Source organism: Molossus molossus, unplaced genomic scaffold, assembly GCF_014108415.1.
Source record: "Molossus molossus isolate mMolMol1 unplaced genomic scaffold, mMolMol1.p scaffold_m16_p_20, whole genome shotgun sequence".
Taxonomy (NCBI): Eukaryota; Metazoa; Chordata; class Mammalia; order Chiroptera; family Molossidae; genus Molossus; species Molossus molossus.
Window position 1 is genome coordinate 40,181,197 of NW_023425356.1, and position 22,096 is coordinate 40,203,292.

Below are 22,096 nucleotides of genomic sequence, written 5' to 3' on the forward strand. Positions count from 1 at the left end.
GTTGGCCCACAGATTGATGAGTTGCGGGTTCAATTCCAGTCAAGGGCACGCACCTTGGTTGCAGTTCGTCCCTGGCCCTGGTTGGGGTAATGTGGGAAGCAACCAGTCGATGTGTCCCTCTCACATCCATGTTTCTCTCTCTCTCTCTCCTCTTCCCACTCTATCTGAATAAAGATGGAAAAATGTCCTTGTGTGAGGATTAAAAAAAAAAAAAAGCCATGGTCCAGTTTTTCAATTATATCCTATTTTAAAAGCACACATTAATATTGCATAAAGTTTATTTAGTTTTACATTTGTTTATTCTTACAAAGACTTCTTTCATTACAATTGTTTTCTATAAACAACACCTGATTTACATATGTTTACCATTTTATTTGCTCACTAGTTCTTCGATTTCAGATCATCCTTTTAGAATCCATTTCCTCCTGAAGATCATACTTTTGCAGCCTCTTTAATAGAGGCCTGTTGATGGTAAAATCTGTTTTTCATCTATGTCTTTCTTTCAGTCTTGCTTGGTACATGTTCTAAGTTTAGTTTGTCTCAGAATTTTGAAGGCGTTATTTTACCATCTTTTGGGTACGTTGCCATTAAGAAGCCTGCTATTTGTCTCACCTGCATGATCTTTTTCCTCCTCTGATTGCTTTGAAAATCTTGTGTTTGGTATCTTGCAGTTACATTATACTGGGTTTAGGCATAAATTTTATCTATATATGCTTAGGATATAGTGTGCATCCTGAATTGATGAATTCACATTTTTCCAATAAATGTGGAGAACTGTTCTTTCTTCAAATATTGCCACTCCGCCAGCCTCTATTCTCTCTCCCTGGGACTTCTGGTCTCCATAATTCTTCCCTCCATATCTCTTAGTATTTGTATCTTCCAGCAGCTCATTTATCCTACTACATATAGTGTCATGTCTTTAGATATAGTAGCTTCCAATTTATTCACTGTCTTTTTAGCTGAGACTACTATGATATTCAACGTGTCAAAGGGTGTTTTTTGTTTTTTATTTCAAGTAATATTTCTCATTTCTAGCAGTTCCGTTTGTTTTATTTTGCATATCTACCTGTGATTCTGTCTTTCAAGTATGTTGGTAACGAGACCTGGGAGAATTTAATCCAAAGTTGTTTTTTTCTATACTTTTCTGTACTTTCTCATGCTAGCTAGTTTCAACGTGTGCCTGGTGATGTCTAGTCATGAAATAACATCGCTTCACCTTAATCTATGAGAATCTCGGGCCTATACCTGTTGCTGCCAGGAGTTAGAGGGTACTACAAACGGGGCCACCGCAGCTGTCCTGGCTAGGGTAGCATCTCAGATTCAGATTAATCTAATCCCCTCGTTTCCGGTCTGAGGCAAACTGTGTAAGGTCTCTGCCATCTGACAGCACCAGTCCACGTGTACACTTAACACAGTATTCATGATTTGCAACTCAAAATGTGTTCATTTTTTTAGGGAAAGAAAAATAAAGGTATGATTCTTGGAAACCTCCTCTTTCTTTAGCCTATTAATACATTCAAAGGTAACTTTTTATTCAGGATATAGGTGTCTTGCAGTACCTAGTCTAATGTACTGCTGGAAGAAAAACTCTTATTTAATATAGTAAAACAATTTGATATATAAATAAGAGAAAGTATGATTTATGGCACTCTTCACTGATTCAAATATGGAAAGGTTTCCTACCCCTTGATCAGAACTTGATCAGTATTTTGAAATGTATACTGGGCATACATTAGAAAGGTCCTACAGTATCGACTTACCCAATAGATTGTTGCCCCACTTTGTAGAAATTTCTTCTTTGTTCTATCACTAAGATATTCAGCCAACCCTGACTATTCAAATTTTTAATGTCCTGATGAATATATGATCAAGATCAAAAGGACTAAAATCTGTGAAAATAAACCATCATTTTGAACATTTAAAAAAATAGATAATAAAGATTTGTTACATGCAGCTTCCACCTAGATAAATACGTTTATTTTTGGAAGCCTGAGCCAACAGAAGCAGGGCTAAACAAGGCAGCTGGTGATTTTGTTTTTGTCAGAAACACACCTAACAGGCGTCTGGCAGCAGATCCAGATGCTATTGTCTTAAATGCAGGTGGCGTGTTTGCATCTATTATTCATAATTGTTGGTCGGGGTGCTCTGGATGATCAGGAAGGTCTCTGGCCTCACCCTAGTCACTGAAGTAGTGAAAGGAGATACCCGCAGCAAGGGCTGCAACTGCAAATGCTGTAATCATACCTGAAAGTAAACAAACACAAAACAAGTGGAAAGAGAATGAGCAAAAGAAAGGCTTAAGGGATTCCAGCCTAAACGTAGGTAACTGATGGGACTAAACAACAACACACACACAAATACAAATACATATTCCCACACATGTCAACACATCCTAAAAGCTGACAAAATCTTAGAGGAAAACATAGCAATAAGTTGGAAGAAAAAAAAAAAAGACTGCAAAGATTAGACTGGTAATCACATATTTCACCACCTTCACCAAACCTTAAATAACAAAAAGTAGTCTTTCTTACACATGTGTGCACTCACACATATCTAAGAGAAAAACTAACCCATACCTTTCAAGGGTCCTATAGATTTATACTGACGTTCCAGCTGTCTCATGCTACTTGGCTTACACCAAAGAACAGCTCCAATGTGCAGTGGTTCTCAATCATTAAAATGCAAACTCATTTGCGTAGCTATTGAAAACTACAGAAGCTCAGATTCCACCCTTCCGAAATCTAAGAATTAGTAACTCTATGTTGGCAACTCATTTTTCACCTGATTATTAAGTAAAAGCAAAACAAAATAAAATGAACCAGAGCCCTGGCCGGTTTGGCTCAGTGGTTAGAGCGTCGGCCTGCGGTCCTGAGACCCACGTTAGGTTCCCGCTAAGGGCACATATCTCGGTTGCAGCTTGTCCCCGGCCCTGGTAGGGTCATGCGGGAGGCAGCCACTCGATGCACCCCTTTCACATCGATGTTTCTCTCTCTCTCTCTCTCTCTCTCTCTCTCTCTCTCTCTCTCTCTCTCTCTCTTCCTCTCTCTCCCTCCCACTCTATCTGAACAAAAAATGGAAAAATGTCCTCAGGTGAGGATAAAAAAAAAAATGAACCAGAGAATCCCAGAAACACACACACACAAATAATTTACATAATTAATTTAAGTTTATCTAATAAGTAAGTGACAAGAAAAACAACTAAAACTTCTGGCTCCCAAAGACCTTAATACTTTCCATGAAACAATAGTGTACATGATCTTTGATCAGTAGGTCTGAAAAATGTAAAAGTGACTGCCACACCATCATGGAGCCTTTAAAATACTGAAGTGTATTATAAATTTTCAGACTCAAATTTGACTGTTTTTTCATAGAACAGATATCAAAATCTACAATAGCAATTCTGGGAACACCAGTTTGAAAATACTGGCCCTACAATACTAATTGATTCCCAAAATCTAAAAACACCAAAAAGATGAATAGGAAGTGTAATATTTGAGGGCACTTAAGATAATGCATCACTTGTAAATCTATCTCCAGGGCCTAGCACTTTCCACAATACTCAATAAATACTGGCTTAATCTAGCACTTTTAAGTAAAATACAATACAGTAATTTTAAAGCAACAAGAAAACTCAAATCTAAAATACCATCTTTTCAATATTGTAAAATAAATAAAATACCTATGTTTTGCTGAATTTTCAATACTACTGTAGTTTTAATTGGTTCTTTTGGTTGTTCATCATCTGTGTTGTCCAATGAAGGTTCAGTATTCATAGAGGAACTCATAAAAGCTGCAAGAGGATAATAATAATTAATCCTATTATGGTTTTGGCAATTAAAAATTTCAGATAATTAGGTATTAATAAAGATGGGATCAGCAAACCGCAGCCATGGGCCAAGCTTGCACTGCATGAGCCAGACCGTATGTGTTCCCCGAAGCCTGTAAAATAGTAACTATTTGGCTCCATATAGAAAAGTTTTCTGACTCTTGATCTAATCTGAAATTTGAAATATACAAGCAAAATATGATCATAAATTTGACCTTTAAAAAACTCAGTGTTAAGGAAGGCAAGCATATTATCTCATTTACAGATGGAATGAATATAAAACCTGGGAAGTTAGTGCATATTTGAGGGTAAAGGGCAGCAGACTAAGGATTCAGATACAAGTTTTCTTTCTATTTCATTATGCTGACAATAATTTTTGAAGGTCCGCCTCCTTGAATTTATTTAACACCGAGTGTTTGAACTGAAAGCACTCTTAGAGATCACAGACCAGTGGAGCTACAGAAAACCCCATGTACAACAGGTGAAGGAAGGGTGACTGCCAAGTAGGGAGGGAGGGTCCCGGAGCGGCCCGTCCTCTCGGGGGTGGCAGGGAGGACATTCTGGGGGATCTAGGGAGCTGTGCTGGAAAAGCACTACTTCATGTTGATCCTTTTATTTACAAAGAAGAGAAGAGACATAGGAGAGATAGTAAATACTACGGTTTAAATTCAAAGTAAAATAGCCTATCGCATGGATTTCAAAAGTCCTTATAAACACCTGTTTATCCCAATATACTAGCACAGGCTCACAAAGATGACACATAAACTTACTGAAACAGATGCCTATGGTACCAAAATGGATTAAAAGAAAAAAAGATGCCTACTTTTCATCAATTTCCCATGAAGAAAAGATTACTGTTATTTAAAAAAATATTCCTTGGTAATTACCTCATTAGAATCAAGGGAACTCCCATTCTTTTTTATATCCTCTTAGCATATGGCTAAAGTACTTTAAACAAACATACATAAAATATTTTTCTTTTTTCCTACTACAATATCAAATTAGTCACAAAGGCAAACGAATTCTTATCATGGACGGTCTCTAGAACTATTCAGTCTCCTGTATTTCTACAGCTTCTTGTTGTCTCAGGGCATAATACCTTAGTTCTAGGCTGCATTAGCCTACCGGCTTCAAATTCCCCCTAATTTTATCTATAGGTCAAAACACTGAACGGGAAGCAGGGTGAAGGGAGGTAGAGGAGGGTATAGGGGAGATAAATGGTGATGGACGGAGACTTGACTTGGGGTGTTGAACACATGATACAGGGTACAGATGATTAGTCACAGAATTGTGCACTTGAAACCTATATAAGTTTGTTGACCAGTGTCATCCAATAAATTCAATTAAAAGAAATTGAATGAATAGTACAATTTTATTCATGTTAAAACACATACACACACATAAGCTTTGGCTTTTCTATCAGCAAATATCACTGATAAAAACTTTTTCACCCTGGCCAGTTTGGCTCAGAGGTTAAGAGCATAAGCCTGTGAACTGAAGGGTCGTGGGTTCGATTCCTGGTCTAGGGCTTGTATCTGGATTTCGGGTTCAATCCCCAGTAATGTGGGAGGCAACCAACAGTGTGCCTCTCTTACATCGATGTTGCGCGCTCGCTCGCCCTCTCTCTCTCTCTCTCTCTTCCACTCTATCTAAAAATCAATGGAAAAATATACTTGGGTGAGGATTAACAATAACAAAAAAACCTTTTTCTTTGGGCTACTATATCCTTATGTCAGGTAACAAATAAACAAAAATGTTGGATAAAGCATAAATTATACCTATTTGCTCGAGAAGTTTTTTTTTTTTTTTTTTTTTACTAGAGCACTTGTATATAAAGAGCACAAAAATGGTTTTATTTGTCATGATATATTATACATTCAATATTAATTGTTATATGTGAAGATCATGTTCTAGTAGGTCAAGTCTTCTGCACAAATAATTTACTTCTATAAAAAAAAGACATTCCGCCCTGGCCAGTTTGGCTCAGCGGTTAGAGCGTCGGCCTGCGGTCCGGAGAGACCCGGGTTCGGTTCCCGCTAAGGGCACGTACTTCGGTTGCAGTTTGTCCCCGGCCCTGGTTGGTCGTGCGGGTGGCAGCCACTCGATGTGTCCCTTCACATCGATGTTTCTCTCTCTCTCCCTCTCCCTTCCTCCCTCTCCCTCCCACTCTATCTGTACAAAAAACGGAAAAATATCCTCTGGTGAGGATAAAAAAAAAAAAAAAAAAGACATTCCATTGCTCTGCTATTTCCATTTTTAAATGTGTCAGAATCCTGTGATTTGATACAAATTCAAGATAATTTTACTGAAGCAGAGCATTTTTCAAGAATGAATAAGGCCTTGTCATAATAATTTATTTGTGTTTACTTTTGGTGTGGGCTTGTAGGCTTTTAGGTCAAATCTCAGACACTATTGTATTTTACCATTACTTTAATATGCTATCTGAAATTCAAATGCAAGTGACATATGATTCAGTAAGAAATTAGACTTTAACCATTCCTTAAAACCATGTAATTTAACTCTGGACAAAGTATGTAAGAAAACAACTTTCTTGAGCAACTGTTGACAAAAGAGGAAACAAGGGCCATTATGAATACATGCTAAATTGTCAACATGTTGCATTTCATTCCAAGCCATTGATAGGTGGGCAGGACTATTTAGAAGCTTAAAATAAAATGTTAGGACTCGAAATCCTTTGGTTAGTTATCTTCCTTCCTCATCTCTGAATCCTGGATTAATGAGGTTGCAATCAGTGATTTAGCGATAAAAATATACTTTCAGTATTACTTTTTCTTTAATAACCAAACAGCAAAAATTAATTTCAGTTCAGATATCAAGATGGAATTTGTAAAATGAGTTTCATCAGACTTTAAAGGTGTGTCTCCAAAATTTTAGCTGATGCTGTGGATAATATACATATGAATTACTAAGTTTTAATATCTACTAGGAGATGACTAATGCATTTAAGAAAATTTAAAGCCATAGTTATCCCTCACCTTAAGTGAGTCATTTTGACATACAAATTGTTCTTCATCCCTTAAGTCATTTAAAAGTATGTTATTTTAAGATATTTACTTGACAAATATGTATTTTAAACATAGCAACTACTTGGCAACTATATTATATAATAGAAATAATTAAATAATAATCAAGCAAATAATAACACTGAATACTTAGAAAATAAAGCCAGATATTTATAATAAGTTTAATGCTAACTATAGTAATTGACTTCAATTTTCGAATTTAAATATTTGAACTCTTTTTATGGTTTATTTTATATAAAAAGACTAATTTAAAATATTTAGGAAAATCTATGCACACCATAAAACATTACTTTCATACTTTAATATTAATGTTTTTCATTATAGTTCATGAGACTTTAAAGCCTTACAATAATGCTAGTTAATATCATGCTGCCTTTATGTATCTTTTTCTGTTGAGAAAGCATTTTCCCTAACATTGTTACTAAATTCTCATATCAACAAGAGAATCTGGGGTTCAGAGGGGACCTGTTTAAGGTTATATGGTTGTAAGTGGGAGACTGGGACTCAGCTAAAATACTATCTTGGTAAAACTATGCACCTAATATTTTTGAGTAAAAGTGAATGAATAAATTAATCTAATTCTAAACCAGTAAAGATGTTTATGCAAAAGTATTTAATTTTTCTATTAAAACATTTATGTTTTCACCTTATTTCATAATTTGGGAATGTGTCATTTCATTATTAAAAATACATTAATTACTGCCCGGCCAGTGTGGCTCAGTGGCTGAGCATCAACCCATGCACCAGGAGGTTGCCGGTTTGCTTCCTGGTCAGGGCACGTGCCCAAGTTATAGGCCAAATCCTCAGTGGGGGCATGCAGGAGGCAGCCAATCAATTAATGTTTCTATCTCTCCCTCTCCCTTCCTCTCTCTCTAAAAATCAATAAAGAAAAATAAAAAAATACATTAATTACTAAATCATTTATTTGATGAAGCAAAACTAATACAACTCTAGAAAAGTCCTATTCTTGGCCACAGTACCACTGATGCCAGTGTTTATTTCCTAAAAAGCCTGGAGTTACTTTTACTGTATTCATCCTTCACAATGAGCTCATGTTACCTGCTCTGAGAAGACTTCTGTGAATCCCTGGCTCACAGGTACAGTGCCTGTGCTAAATACATGTTCTGATAATTTTCTGTTCACTCCCCTACTATAGAATGAATCATCTTGTTCTGGAATAATCCATTTCCCTGTATTTCCCACTATATTATAAGCTTCTTGAGAGTCAGAACTATATATCTGATCTCTAGAACTCTAATGTCTAATGCATAATAGGCAATCAATAAATAGTAACCAATCACTCAGTTGAAATTTATTTAAGTTTAATAAACAGGACAGAGTCCTAAACAATTCATATCTACTGTACTGAAGAAGTATTTTCAATACATTATACAATACTAGAAAAATATATAACACCATCTAGAAACTAGTTTGATACAGCATATACAGGGTGGGGCAAAAGTAGCTTTACGGTTGTTCGGATGAAAATAATACAATAATAAATAATAATGCAAGAATAAACTGTGTTTCACATACTCAGAACTATAAACCTTTTGTGCCACCCTGTACATAAGCATACACACCTAAACTTTCCAAATTGCTCTTCTGTTTCCTTTGTCCTTGTAATATTAAACTTCCCTACTCAGTTAATCCATTTCTGTACCTGACTGTCAGCATAAATATAGACAGGAAATTATTGTAAAATACAGTGCAAAACATACAGCTAAGTGCTCATATTAAAAGCTTATTAAAATAAAAACACAAAAAAGACAAATGGATTAATATTATATATAATCTAAGATTTTAAAAATTATTATTATTATTATTTTTTTTTTTTATCCTCACCCGAGGACATTTTTCCATTTTTTGTTCAGATAGAGCGGGAGGGAGAGAGAGAGAGAAACATCGATGTGAAGGGACACATCGAGTGGCTGCCACCCGCACGACCAACCAGGGCCGGGGACAAACTGCAACCGAGGTACATGCCCTTAGCGGGAACCGAACCCGGGTCTCTCTATACCACAGGCCGACGCTCCAACCGCTGAGCCAAACTGGCCAGGGCTTAAAAATTATTTTAAAATAGTTCATAGTTACCAGTTAATGCTAATATTTAGCATGGCATAAATAATACTGATGCTAAAGCTTACTGAAGGAAAGCCGAGAAACAGGATATTTTACTATATATATATATACATAATAAAAATAATCCACCAGAGAATAACATTTAAATTTGATAATACACAAGAAGTATATTATCTTGAGGCTAAAAATAAGTCTTAATTATTTGTTCTATATAAATAGCTAATATTGTTATTAGAGTATCAGGTTCAATTCAGGGTAATATATTTCGAAAACCGCAAACCAGAGTATATTTAAAGAAGTCAGTTTTAAATCACTAACCCTTTGAAAGCTATAGATCTCCTCCCCAGAAAAATTATACATTTACTTTCAAGTGATTTATGGATCTCCCAAAAGCCATCTATGACTCCAAGGGTACCACAGGTTAAAAATTCCTAATCTGGAGGAAGGCAACCAAAGTGGCAAGATAAAATGAGGCCTGAAAACTATAATAAAGAGAATAGTTAAAAGGAGAGAGGGGGAGAGAGAGAGAGAGAGAGAGAGAGAGAGTAGTTAAAGGTATATGGGAGTATCTGGCTTTAAAATATTTAGAACATGACAGTTACCCTCAAATTTTATTGCTCCATGTTACTGAACAAAGTACAGATCACAGGAAGACAAACTGGCATCCAGAGTGAGGAAGAATAGTCTAAACACCCATGTGCAGGGAAAACTGATGTCAGTATCATCAGACGGAGGGGGGACCAGGCCGACTCTAATGATCACACATGAAATTCACTTTGATTATCCACAATAGAATGGGTCAAGAATTATTGGTAGGCATTAGTGAAAGCAGTAAACAAAATAATATCTCCACCCTCATGATTCTAAGTTTGGTTTGCAGAGATATCATAGTCACTAACATGGGAAAACATATTTTGAAAAGTAACAAACGTTTTTTTTTAACCAGTTTACTTTCAAAATCTCTATCAATTTAGGAAATACAGTATGCTAGAGCTATACCTTTAAAAATCTTAGTTTCAAACAACTGAAACACAGCTGCTGCTATAACATCAGGTCCTGAACGATCTGGAGTGTGAGTTTCTCCCCCCTTTAAAACAAACTGCACATCATGATGAATACTAGCCTGGAGCAGTTAAACAACAGACCAGGTGGTCTCCAACTAACCTGAGACTTCACTGACAGACACGGAATTCACCAAACAAACATTTACTTGACTTACCATATTAATACGAGCACTTTGAATCAAACACTCTACTTTTGTGAGGGGCGCGAATTAGTTAAGAAACAGATAAACAACTAAGAAATCAGAATTAGAAAAAGGATGTAAAAGTTGCTATATTTCAATTTCATAAATGTCCATATTCAAAAGTAACCTAAAGACTTTCTACTATGATATCAGAAATTTCATGATTGATAAATGACTATGTACTCAATATTCATTGATATTTGCAAATAATTAGTTATCACATATTTTTAAACGTTTCAGAAAGTCTGTCATACATGTATGTTCACATTTATTTATAGACATGTCTTCATAGTCTGCTCTCACTAGAAACAAAAACAAAAATAAAAATGAAGGAAAGCAAAGCAAAACAAAAAACAGCTTTCCAAAAGGTAAGGTCAAATGTGGAAACGGCAGCGAGGGGAAGAAAACGTGTCACAGTTACGATAGTATGGAAATCTACACTCTACAAAAACTCTGATCTAATCTTTGGACCTGCCTATTTTAGCTTAGTATCCCGATTATATAAAGGTGGTAGGAAAATAAATGCAAATAGTGTGGAGAAGACATTTAATAAAGTATTTTTTAAAACTTTGTGACATGATGTTTAACCAAATAATTAATCAAAATAATACCTTAAAACCACATATTTCCACCTACTTAAGGCTGTACTTGTTTAATGAAGGTCTACTTGCTAGGCTTAGGAAAACCTGAATGCTAGGACAATTTTCCAGGAAAACACTGACCACATGTTTATATATGTGGACACTAGATACATTTTTAAGTGCCTCGGAAGTATAAAACAGAACCAGCTTTGAGGAAATCTAAAGACGTGATATTTAAACTAGATGTCTCATAGGTAATCTTAGCAGTAGTCTAATCAGGTTCTTAAATAACATCATAGAATTACCTGTGTTTATTTCCTCTGCAATTTCCAAATCTTCTGTTTGAATCCTATGATCTAACATCTCTATAAAATGGTCTCTGATTTCTTCAGCTGACTCATCGCCAAATTTATAATCACATAACATTACTGTGGATCCCGGAATGGGGACAAAAACTCGGTGAGGAAGGATGTGAAACTCTTTTTCAGAATCTAAAAGAAGAAACATTATCAATATTTAGATAGGTCTGTCACTGGTATCAGTGATAGGTACTTTATATGTCTATGAAAGCATCATACACCAATAGAAATAAACCCTAAAAGTTATTTTCATTTTTTAATTGACCTGGCACAAAATTGCTGTTACTGAAACCTGCTGTCCCTCAATACCCCTGGCCTCTGCAGGGGACCTAAATGACACTCTGATGAAACATTAACTTACCACTGCTTTCAATATGAGAATGTTGTTGATTATATATTCTTGTATTATCCACAGTCCCATGAAAGAATACCCAGGAGTTTTGTCCCTGGTCTCAGGAATTGTTATTTTTCTTGTTTAACTTTACAAGGACTAAATTTTATAAGCAGTTTTCCCCTCTTCATGCAAGTTTGGAGCCAAATTAGTGGCTCATCTACATCAAGTGGACAGAACATGATACATGCATTTTTATACATGTATGTACAAAATAATCTCACCACTCACATCATCTATGAGATGCTAGTAGCCCCCGTATCAAGCATGTGTATGACATTTGGATATGTTTTATATACTAACCTCACTACCAACTCCATCTTGTGTTCTTTTCATCTTCCCTTTGCCTCATTCTTATTACTAATATTTATTATTCTGATCATTAATCTTGACTAAGTTCTTAGTTACTCTTGGGACTTTATTATATGTTCTGCGTAATTAATAATGCATACACATTCTATCTTTCAAATCAGATTATATCTTGAGGTGAGGAATCTGGTCATTGATTTGTATCTATCACACTGCCTTAAACAGAGCAAATGCTTAATGAATATCTAATAAATAGACACACTAAATGCTCTAAACTAGAATTAATATTTCTGGGGCGACAACTAGTGCTACCTATTGTCACAAATAGTATTAAATAATTTTTAGGAAAAAAAATAATCTGGATCTAAATAAAAAATGAAGACCTATGTTTCACTCTTCTTGAATACTCACAAAGTAAAATGTATTTCCCCCAATCTAACTAACATCATCACTGGTCCATATAAACACAAGTATTCTTTGGTTCTACACCATGATTCTAATGAACTATCAACAAAGATCAAGATTTTATGTAACGAATGGCCTCTTTCAGCAATGGATATGATTTAAAAGCTACCAATATACAAACCGAGTAGAAAAGCAGGGCTCACTTTAATAGTAACCTATTTCCTTGCCAAGATACTAGTGGTAGTTTTATATAACTACAATCAAAAGAGGAGGATGTCTGTCAGGGAAAATGCAATGACTTAAATTATGTGTTCCAGCCATATTCTGCTTATTATCTTGTTTTCATATGAGAACTGGAAGAATAATTTTACTCTTTGACCAGACTGCCACCTATCTGTAAAATTATATTACTGCAATTTGTAGAGTAGCACGTGAATTGTCCACACACTGATATTAAAAATATATTATTTTATTTGGCGCTACAGTTTCTTGAAACAGGATAAGTTCAAAATTATTAATGATGGTTATAATGCGTATGTGTAACTGGCATGCAAAACTTAATTATTTCAAACTGCATTCATTCTAGCTTTGCCCAAAAGATATAAATATGTCTGCTATAAAATAATATGTTAAAGAACTGGTTGTGATGAATTTTAATTATTCATTAAAATGGAAAAAGCTCTTATAATTTTTAAATCAAAAAGTTAAATTACCCCTGGACGGTTTGGCTCAGCAGTTACAGAACTGGCCCAAGGACTGAAGGGTCTTGGATTTGATTTTCGGACAAGGGCACGTACCTGGGTTGCAGGTTCAATCCCTGGCCCTGGTCGGGGTCGAGCGGGAGATAACCAATCTATGTGTCTCTCTCACATTGATTTCTCTCTCTCTCCTTCCCTTCCATTCTATTTAAAGACCAATTAAAAAATATCCTCGGGTAAGGATAACAAAAATAAACAAAAAAACAAACAAACAAATAAATAAATAAATAAAAGCATACCCAATATAACTTTGCTTTTTAATAAAATAATTATTTTTAATGCCAGTTACAAAACAGTATAGATTGTTTGATTTACAAAAGATAGACTATTTATAACAGGTTATGACACCAAGACCCAGATATTTTTTGAAACTAATACGTCTGTTAGAATAATAGATAAGTATATAAAACAGTGTACAAGAAATGTGTTAAGAATAAGGTAGCAACTGCATATATATCACAAATTAATACTTATTAACGAATATATTATATAATATTCAACACTAATGTATTTTTTGATAGTGAATAAATTCCTCAAAAACCCAATATATATTAATTTTAAAAATTAGCTTTAAAATGTTAACAGTTTTCTAGTCTGGCAGAAATTCACGCAGAATTCTTTTTTTAAATCTTTCCAGAAACTGTTAAATATCGACAGATTTACTATTATAAGGTATTCACAAACTTTTTTGGTGCAACTGAGAATTTTTCATTCAATAAAAAAAGTAAAAGTTGGCATACTATTATAAAAGACAGATACAGGAAGTTATAAAAGACGACATATCTATTATATCTTGGCATTCTATCAATTGGACATATGCAAAGAAAAAGCACTTAATTTTATACTCATAACTTTTTTTTCTGGGATTTCATTCAAAAGCAGATCTTCAAATAGTATTTCACAACGATCAGCAACTGTATTCAATATATCTCTCTTCACTGCCTATGCAACAGTAAGACAAAACAAATTATAATAAGAAATAACATCTGTTACTTTAGATTTGCATTATTTTATTAACAAAAAACCCTCACATAACTGGTTTCTCTATATATTAAAATAACTGATACACCATTCCTTTTTAAATGTCAACTTAACATGCTTATTAGCAACACTAACATTTAAAAGCAAATTTGCCTATCTAGTCTAAATAATAAATTGAAATAAAATAAATGAAATTTTACATCTAAACAAATAATGTCAGTGTTCTGAACCAGGAAATGTATAACTATGACAAAGTGCCAGTTATCCTTTTTAAAATTTCTAAATTATATAGATGATAGAACATTACCTAATAATTCTTCCAGTGGATACTTTCCTCATTATTTAAAAAGTTCAATTTCCCTTAGAAGAAATGATTTCCAATGTACTAATAAGTCACAATTATGGAGCACTTAATAAACTTGTATAATCATCATTTTAAAAAAGGTATAAAATAGACATTCTACGTATGAAAATCCTGTGACTAATTACAAGGTATAATTGTAGCGCCTAACTGATTGTGACTTTATTAGTTTAAATTAAATTAATAATTATGACATCCAAGATTGAAAAAAATAAACCTTGAGGGTTTTTGCATAGTTACTGTTAGCACGCTCTTGTGTCTCATGTACCAGCTACTCCCTCTGTACCTGCACAGCGTCTTTAACCTTGGGTTTGCTGCTGTGAATATAAGCTCTGCATTTCACAGCGCCCTTGAGGTTTACGGAGCCGCTGCAGATCTGGACGGTGGCTGTGGATCTGTGGTCTGAATTCAGAAGCTGAAAGACAAATATCACTTTAAGTTGTAATAGCCAATGTGATATTAACTACACAAACTACATTAATAACTATATAAAATATGTAAAGATTATAGAAGCCATTTCATAAAGAAGAAATTTTTGACTGAACCAAGTGTTTGAAAATATTCTCCACACATTATAAAAGGCCTTCATATTTCTCCGTATAAGTTATATATTATTTACCAAATATATATATATATATTTTTTTATCCTCACCCAAGGACATTTTTCCATTTTTTGTTCAGATACAGTGGGATGGAGAGAGTGGAAGAGAGAGAGAGAAACATCGAGGTGAAAGGGACACATTGAGTGGCTGCCACCTGCATGACCAACCAGGGCCGGGGACAAACTGCAACAGAGGTACATGCCCTTAGCGGGAACCAAACCCTGGTCTCTCTGGACCTCAGGCCGACGCTCTAACTGCTGGGCCAAACTGGCCAGGGCCTAAGTATTTTGAATATAGTCTGAAATTCAATACAGCTACATCTAAATTTTTTTCTTACTGACATAATCATCCAAAGTACCAATATTCAATCATTATACTCCCTAAAATATATATTAACAGATTATTCACATAAGTATTATTCTAATGAAAAGATGTATAAAGAAAACATGATCTAATAGGAGTGATATGGCATGCAATGTAAGATTTGCACAAAAATAAATAGAATACTTAAGAGGTTGTGATAAATATGGTAAAATTATAAGCAATATATAGACACTCATTTATTTATATGTTTTTAACTCATAACTTTCATAGACTGAAGTAATGCTATATGCTCCACAGCAAAAAAATAGCAAGTCAGCTCTGCCTGCCACCAGAAAAGATATCAACGGTTATAAGCAGTTACTGTCATCTCACTATCCCGTTCTTCTTTATTCTAGAGCATTAGTTCGTGCTGGGTTCCCGATGTTTCAGACATGTTTAACCTTATCATTTTAGTAAGTGCCGAACAGGAGAGCGCTGGCATACTGACAATACTACGAGAGGCCCATAGAAATCACAATGGAAATAAAAATGATTTTTTTTAAACCCTAAAAATGGACAGAAAAAATATGTTCTAAGTACACCTGGAATAAATCATTCAACAATAAGGTCAATTCTGAAAAACAAAAACAAATGAATGACACAACTTGTGAACAGTGCTAACTGTGTGTGTGCAATCAAGAAACATCAGGAAGTGATGAGGAAAACCGATGAAGAAATCAAACAACTTAACATGTAGCTACTGAAGAGCATTGAGAGTTACCAGTTACAGGCCTGGCCAGGTAGCTCAGTCGGTTAGAGTATCACCTTGATATGCCAAGGTTGCAGGTTCCACCCCAGGTCAGGGCACATACAAGAATCAATCAATCAATCAATGCACAAATAAGTTGAACAACAAACCAATGGTTTTCTATCTCTCTCTCTCTCTCTCAAATAAATAAATAAACTTAAAATAAAAAAAGAGCCCTGGCCAGTTTGGCTCAGTGGTTAGAGCGTCGGCCTGCAGTCCGGAGAGACCCAGGTTCGGTTCCCGCTAGGGGCACGTACTACGGTTGCAGTTTGTCCCCGGCCCTGGTTGGTCGTGCGGGTGGCAGCCACTCGATGTGTCCCTTCATGTCGATGTTTCTCTCTCTCCCTTCCTCTCTCTCCCTCCCACTCTATCTGTACAAAAAATGGAAAGATGTCCTCAAGTGAGGATAAAAAAAAAAAAAAAAAGGAAAGAAACAAAACAAACACCACCAAAAATTAAAAAAAGAAAAAATCAATGGCACCCTGGCCAGTTTGGCTCAGCGGTTGAGCGTCAGCCTGCGAACCAGAGTCTGGGGTTCGGTTCCCGCTAGGGGCGCATACCACCAAAAAAAAAAAAAATCAATGCCTAACGTAATTCAGGCAAAGGCTAGTTTTTTTTTATTTTGTTTTGTTTTAAGCATTTAAACTTAAGCAGAGTAAAAAAAGGTCTTGTTGGTCAAAAATTTTCACAGACCAAACAGTCAAAAGGTTCCAGGTCCATTAAAAAAATGTCTATCAATAAACCAAGCAGCAAGGTGACAATGCTGATACTATATCTGGAATAAGTTTCCTGTGACACTTGTAGAGACCATTGATACATCCCCAAGGTGGGGGTGGAGGAGGATTAATGGGCTTCCCTCATCCACTACACAGAACCTTACTGTAGATGAAACTATTCTATTTTGGAAAATAATGCCCTATTTACATACCTAATATCTAATTTTAATATATATTTTGTATTATGTAACACATTTATAACATATAAGCTATATATGTATAAATTAAAGCATTGTTTTTCAAAATGAATGAGACCATGCATAAAAGACTACACACACACACTCATAAAGAAAAAGTTTATAAAAGATATAAGGATTGGCTCACTCCTTTTGGGTGGAAATGTATCTGAGTTCTACAAATGTCAACTCCTCTCGGTTTCTTTGGAATTAGGAACAAACTAGCTTACAAAAAGGCTTTGGGACCCTAACTTGTTCATAAGCGGAGGAACTTCTGTGATATTTATATGATATTTTGGAAAAAGAAAGATCCCTCTGGTTACAGTAACCAAATGAAACCCCACAGAAGTGGCAGCATTCGGGCTGGATCTCAGTCCAGATATGATCCTAACAGACCGGATGATAGAGAAAAGATGGCACTGGCCAGACACATGGCTCGGGAAACACACAGGGTTTTGAAGGCATAGAGAGAATTTCCTAGAAAATAATAAAAAGACATGCTAAGGCTAGAGCCTTCGATTAGATTTTTTAACTAGTCAATAAAGAGCACTTAAGGAATTTTAAGCAAGGAGAACAACACAATCAGCATCTGACCCTTATATACACTTAATGAATATTTCCAGAAAAAAACCAAATAAGTAAATGAACAGCTGAATCAATGTTAATTATGATTCAGAAAGGATAATCTGAAGTTATGTACACGACAGATTAGAAATATAAAAGATATGCCAAATATATATACAAAAAAAAGATATCAAGATCTTCAGAGAAATAATCACTTTTGACAAGAATGAATAGATGGAGAGAGACCATTTAAGTTACTTGAGCCCTGGCCAGTGTGGCTCAGTTGGCTGAGTGCCGTCCCATGAACCTAAAGGATGCTAGTTTGATTCGTGGTCAGGGCAAATACCCAGATTGCAGGCCCAATCCCTTATCACGGTGTGTATGTACAGGAGGCAACCAATGGATGTTTCTCTCTCACATCGTTTTCTCTCTTTCTCTCCTTTCTCCTCTCTCTAAAATCAATAAAAAACATTTAAAAAAATTAAATGTTATAAGACTAATGGGAGTGGGACTGACTGTAACAAAAGTAAAAGATAAGCTTAACACTGCAATGAAAGAATCAACAAGACTTGATGGAGGCTGAGTGGGAGGAAAGTGACATTAAGTCCTTACTTACTACTCACTATATGTTGATTGTTTTAGTTTCCAGCTGGCTGACCAATGGAATGATTGATAAAATATACTATCCTATATAATATTAAATATCATAACAATAAATTGTCTCTTGTAATAATTTATTATATCATCTTGCACTCTTCTTTCCATATGTCCACTCTACACATCTCCCAACTGCAATTCTATCACTAATTAATTTTAACTGAATTGTTGGGTAAGTCAAGAGGTCACATAAGCATAACCAGTAAAAGGCATTTAGGTAAAAGAATAGCTTTAAAGGACACTTCTAAAATCAAAAGGAGAAAAACAAAAGATTAACATACTTTTCAAGTATTGAGAAGAGATTAAGAACTCGTGTTGAGTGGCATAAATCCAATGACAACAATTTAGTAATGCTCTATTGCTAAACACAGATAATGACAAGAAAAAATTAAAACATCCTCATAAGTCTATTATATTCACAACTGAGGTACATTCCCTTGACCAGAATTGAACCCGCAACTCATTGGTCCGCAGGCCGACGTTCTTATTGCTGAGACAAACTGTCCAGGGAAGCAATATTTATATTTTTATGTGGTTGTTTTAAGTTACATGTCTTTATTACTATATTAAAAAATATACAAGTCCTAGTAATATTTGTTTCAACATATGCAGTATGATATGAAATTAAAACTTTTTTTTTTAATCCTCGCCCAAGAACATTTTTTGCATTTATTTTCAGATAGAGCGGGAGGGCGAGGCGGGGAAGAGAGAGAGCAACATCACTGACACATCAACTGGCTGCCACCCACACAACCCCAACCGGAGCCAGGGCAAACTGCAACGGAGGTACATGCCCTCAGCGGGAACCGAACCCGGGACTCTCCAGTCCACGGGCCGAAGCTCTAACCACTGAGCCAAACCGGCCGGGGCTGAAATTAAAACTTTTAAAAAATATGAGTATACTTTATACTCAGTCTGTTTTCAAGGAAAATTTCAAGCAGGATTAAAATCAAAAGCATGCAAGCTTTTAGGAATAATCAGTGGCTCTAACTTCTTATTCTTCAAGATACCCAACTTTCAATTTCTGAAAAGATATGTAACTTAAAACAACCATATAAAAATATAAATATTGCTTCCCTGGCCAGTTTGGCTAAGCAATAAGAACGTCGGCCTGCAGACCGAGTTGCGGGTTCGATTCTGGTCAAGGGAATATACCTCAGCTGTGATTCATCCCTGCCCTGGCTGGGGTGGTGTGGGAGGCAACCAGTGGATGCATCTCTCTCACACTGATGTTTCTTTCTCTCCCTCTCCCTCCCTCCCACTCTTTCTGAGGATAATTAGAAAAATATCCTCAGGTGAGGATTAAAAAATATATATATATATAAATTGTTAATAACATGTGCTTTTTATCAACTGAAAGGAGGTATAAATCAACTTCAAATTAAGTTGATTTCAATTCTTGATGTATCAGTGTACACATCTTTTACTTTTAAGTTGTTAAGAATTATAACTGTGGCCCTGGCCGGTTTGGCTCAGCGGTTAGAGCGTCAGCCTGTGGACAGTAGAGTCCCGGGTTCGGTTCCCACTAAGGGCACGAACCTCGGTTGCAGTTTGTCCTAGGCTCCAGTTGGGGTCTAGTGGGTGGCAGTCACCCGATCTGTCTCTCTCTTCCCCCTTCTCCCTCGCACTCTATCTGAAGATAAATGCAAAAATGTCCTCGGGTGAGAATAAAAAAAAAAAAAGTATTACTATGCTCATAAGACATACAATCCAAAATATTAACATTAACGCATACACACGTGTGTGTGTGCATGCATGTGTGTATTTATATTTAATGGTTTTGGGCCAAAAGACTTGAATAGGTTTTATTAAAATGTTTCTTGGGAGTAACTTTTCTAGAACTGGACATATTTCATAGTATCTTATATCTCAAAAATTCTTTGACTCTCTAATTATAAACATAGTTAACAGAAACAATTTCATTAAGGTTATTTTTAGAAATGACATATTTTAGATAAGTAGGATTTTAAAATATTTACCAACTGGGTTAATACTCTGACATCAAAAGACTGACTAACTGCTTGAGTACTTCCTTTAGAAGATTTTTTCTGAAAAAAAAAAAAAAAAAGTTAAAAACTAGGTTATTGAGATCAGAGTGGAACATAAAAGACAATTTAGGAACTATCCTACACCTACTAAGTAATTTAGAGGAAAAAAGTCTTATTTGTTTTATTTTAGCTTTTTACATAGACATATTGCTTCGTGTATTCTACAGCAATCAATGTATACTGATAAAAACTATTAATTGCCTACTTTTATTCCTCTAAAGCTAGGACTGGCAAACTATGGTCTATAGGTCAAATCCAGACTACCACCAGTCTTTATAAATAAAGTTTTATTGGAACACACCATGATCATTCATTTACATATTGTTGTGGCTGCTTTCATGCTATAACATCAGAACTGAATAGTTACGACAGAGATCAAATGGTCCCTCAAAGTCCAAAACATTTACCATTTGGTTTTTTATGCACTTAGCTGACTCCTGTTCTGAAAGGAGAGATCACCAAAGCTTCTCTTCAGATCAAAGCTATTTTAGAAGCCCATGAAGACCCCTCTTTAAAATGGTGAAACAGTCTTCAAACTGCTACCAGAGCAGGATTCTGATTATTTCAGAAATAATCTCCCATCATTTCTAAGAAAAACATCTGCTCTTGACTTTATTTATTTATTACCAGTTTTTAATTCTTTAATTTTCCAATTACAGTTTTCCCTTTACATTAAAAGACCTTACAAATAAAAAGTAGATGAAAATTGTTTTCATACACGAAAGGACTAAAGAACTAAGGATAAATCATCTTTTATTTTTCCTCAACACAAATAATTTCACAAGAAAGATTTTAACTTATTTTCTTTTAACTCACCTGTCCTTCTAGTAGATCACAATCTTCAGCTCTAACTTGTCCATTAATCAAATACACACCATTTTCTATTTGCTTGGCCCAGCGTGCAAGTCCATTCTTATAAGAAACACAACATGGATATCTTTCAGATACGATACCATTTCAAATAAACTTCTAGTGTGGACTTTCCCCAACTAATACTCTGAAGTAGGAAAAATCATACTATGGTATTTAAACTCGGTCTCATAAACAACAAAAAAGTATATGTCAAATTTTGCCACCTTATTCATATTTAATAATAGTTTTTCTGATCTTTATCCCAAACCACTATACATATAACAGACTTAGGAGGCTTAATAACTACATGACCACAGTCAAATAAACTCAGTTATTCCCATTATCTTTAAAAAATGTGAGAAAAGAGAAAAGAGCCTCAAACATATGAAGCAGTAATACAGAGGAAAAATAAGCAACCTCCATTTGCCTCCTTTAACAGAAAAGAAATGAGACATGAACAAAAGAATGATATAAAAATTTCTAAAAGGGACTGAAAAAGGGAAAAAAAACTAAAGACCAAAAGATAGCAAAAAGACCAAACAGTGTATCTTCTTACATAACTATGTTTTACAATGTACATAATTATGTTAATTAAAAATATTTATGGAGTACCTATTATGCTAAATATATTAGTATTATGACATTGTTCTACCTTTAAATTTGTAATCTGGGGCAATAAATTAGTTAGCCCTAACAATATCATTATAATTAGCAGTTTTTGAGAATCATAAAATGAATGGCAGACAACCAGAATAAGAGCAGATTATCTATTCAGCAATCACTACGGAAAATTCATTTAACCAGATACCTTTGCATTTTTCTCCAGAGTATAGCTGACAGAAGTAGTAGACAGCGGGATGTGAATATTAATATGAACTGTACACTCTAAAGAAAGCCAGGAAGTTGATAGTCCATTTTGATACTTCCAATCTGCTGGTTTCGCTGAACTCTTTAGCAGTGAAGAAGG

The 22,096-nt window shown here is 35.1% G+C and overlaps 1 protein-coding gene across 4 annotated transcripts in view; it reads right to left on the reverse strand.

Annotated features, from left to right (window-relative positions):
- Positions 1-224: 224 nt before the first annotated feature.
- ODR4 (odr-4 GPCR localization factor homolog) overlaps positions 225-22,096 on the reverse strand; it is a 37,373-nt gene continuing 15,501 nt past the window's right edge. For 3 of the 4 annotated variants that reach the window (XM_036273343.1, XM_036273341.1, XM_036273340.1), the window contains 8 exons: positions 21,938-22,078; positions 21,094-21,189; positions 20,209-20,277; positions 14,630-14,758; positions 13,853-13,943; positions 11,085-11,270; positions 3,680-3,790; positions 1,911-2,244 (listed from right to left, as the gene is read on the reverse strand). In XM_036273343.1, coding sequence (XP_036129236.1) covers positions 2,177-2,244; positions 3,680-3,790; positions 11,085-11,270; positions 13,853-13,943; positions 14,630-14,758; positions 20,209-20,277; positions 21,094-21,189; positions 21,938-22,078 — 891 coding nt within the window. In that variant the 3' untranslated portion in view covers positions 1,911-2,176. Of the gene's footprint in view, positions 1,890-1,910; positions 2,245-3,679; positions 3,791-11,084; positions 11,271-13,852; positions 13,944-14,629; positions 14,759-20,208; positions 20,278-21,093; positions 21,190-21,937; positions 22,079-22,096 lie in introns of those variants that run through there. The other variant, XR_004960956.1, reaches the window with a different exon arrangement.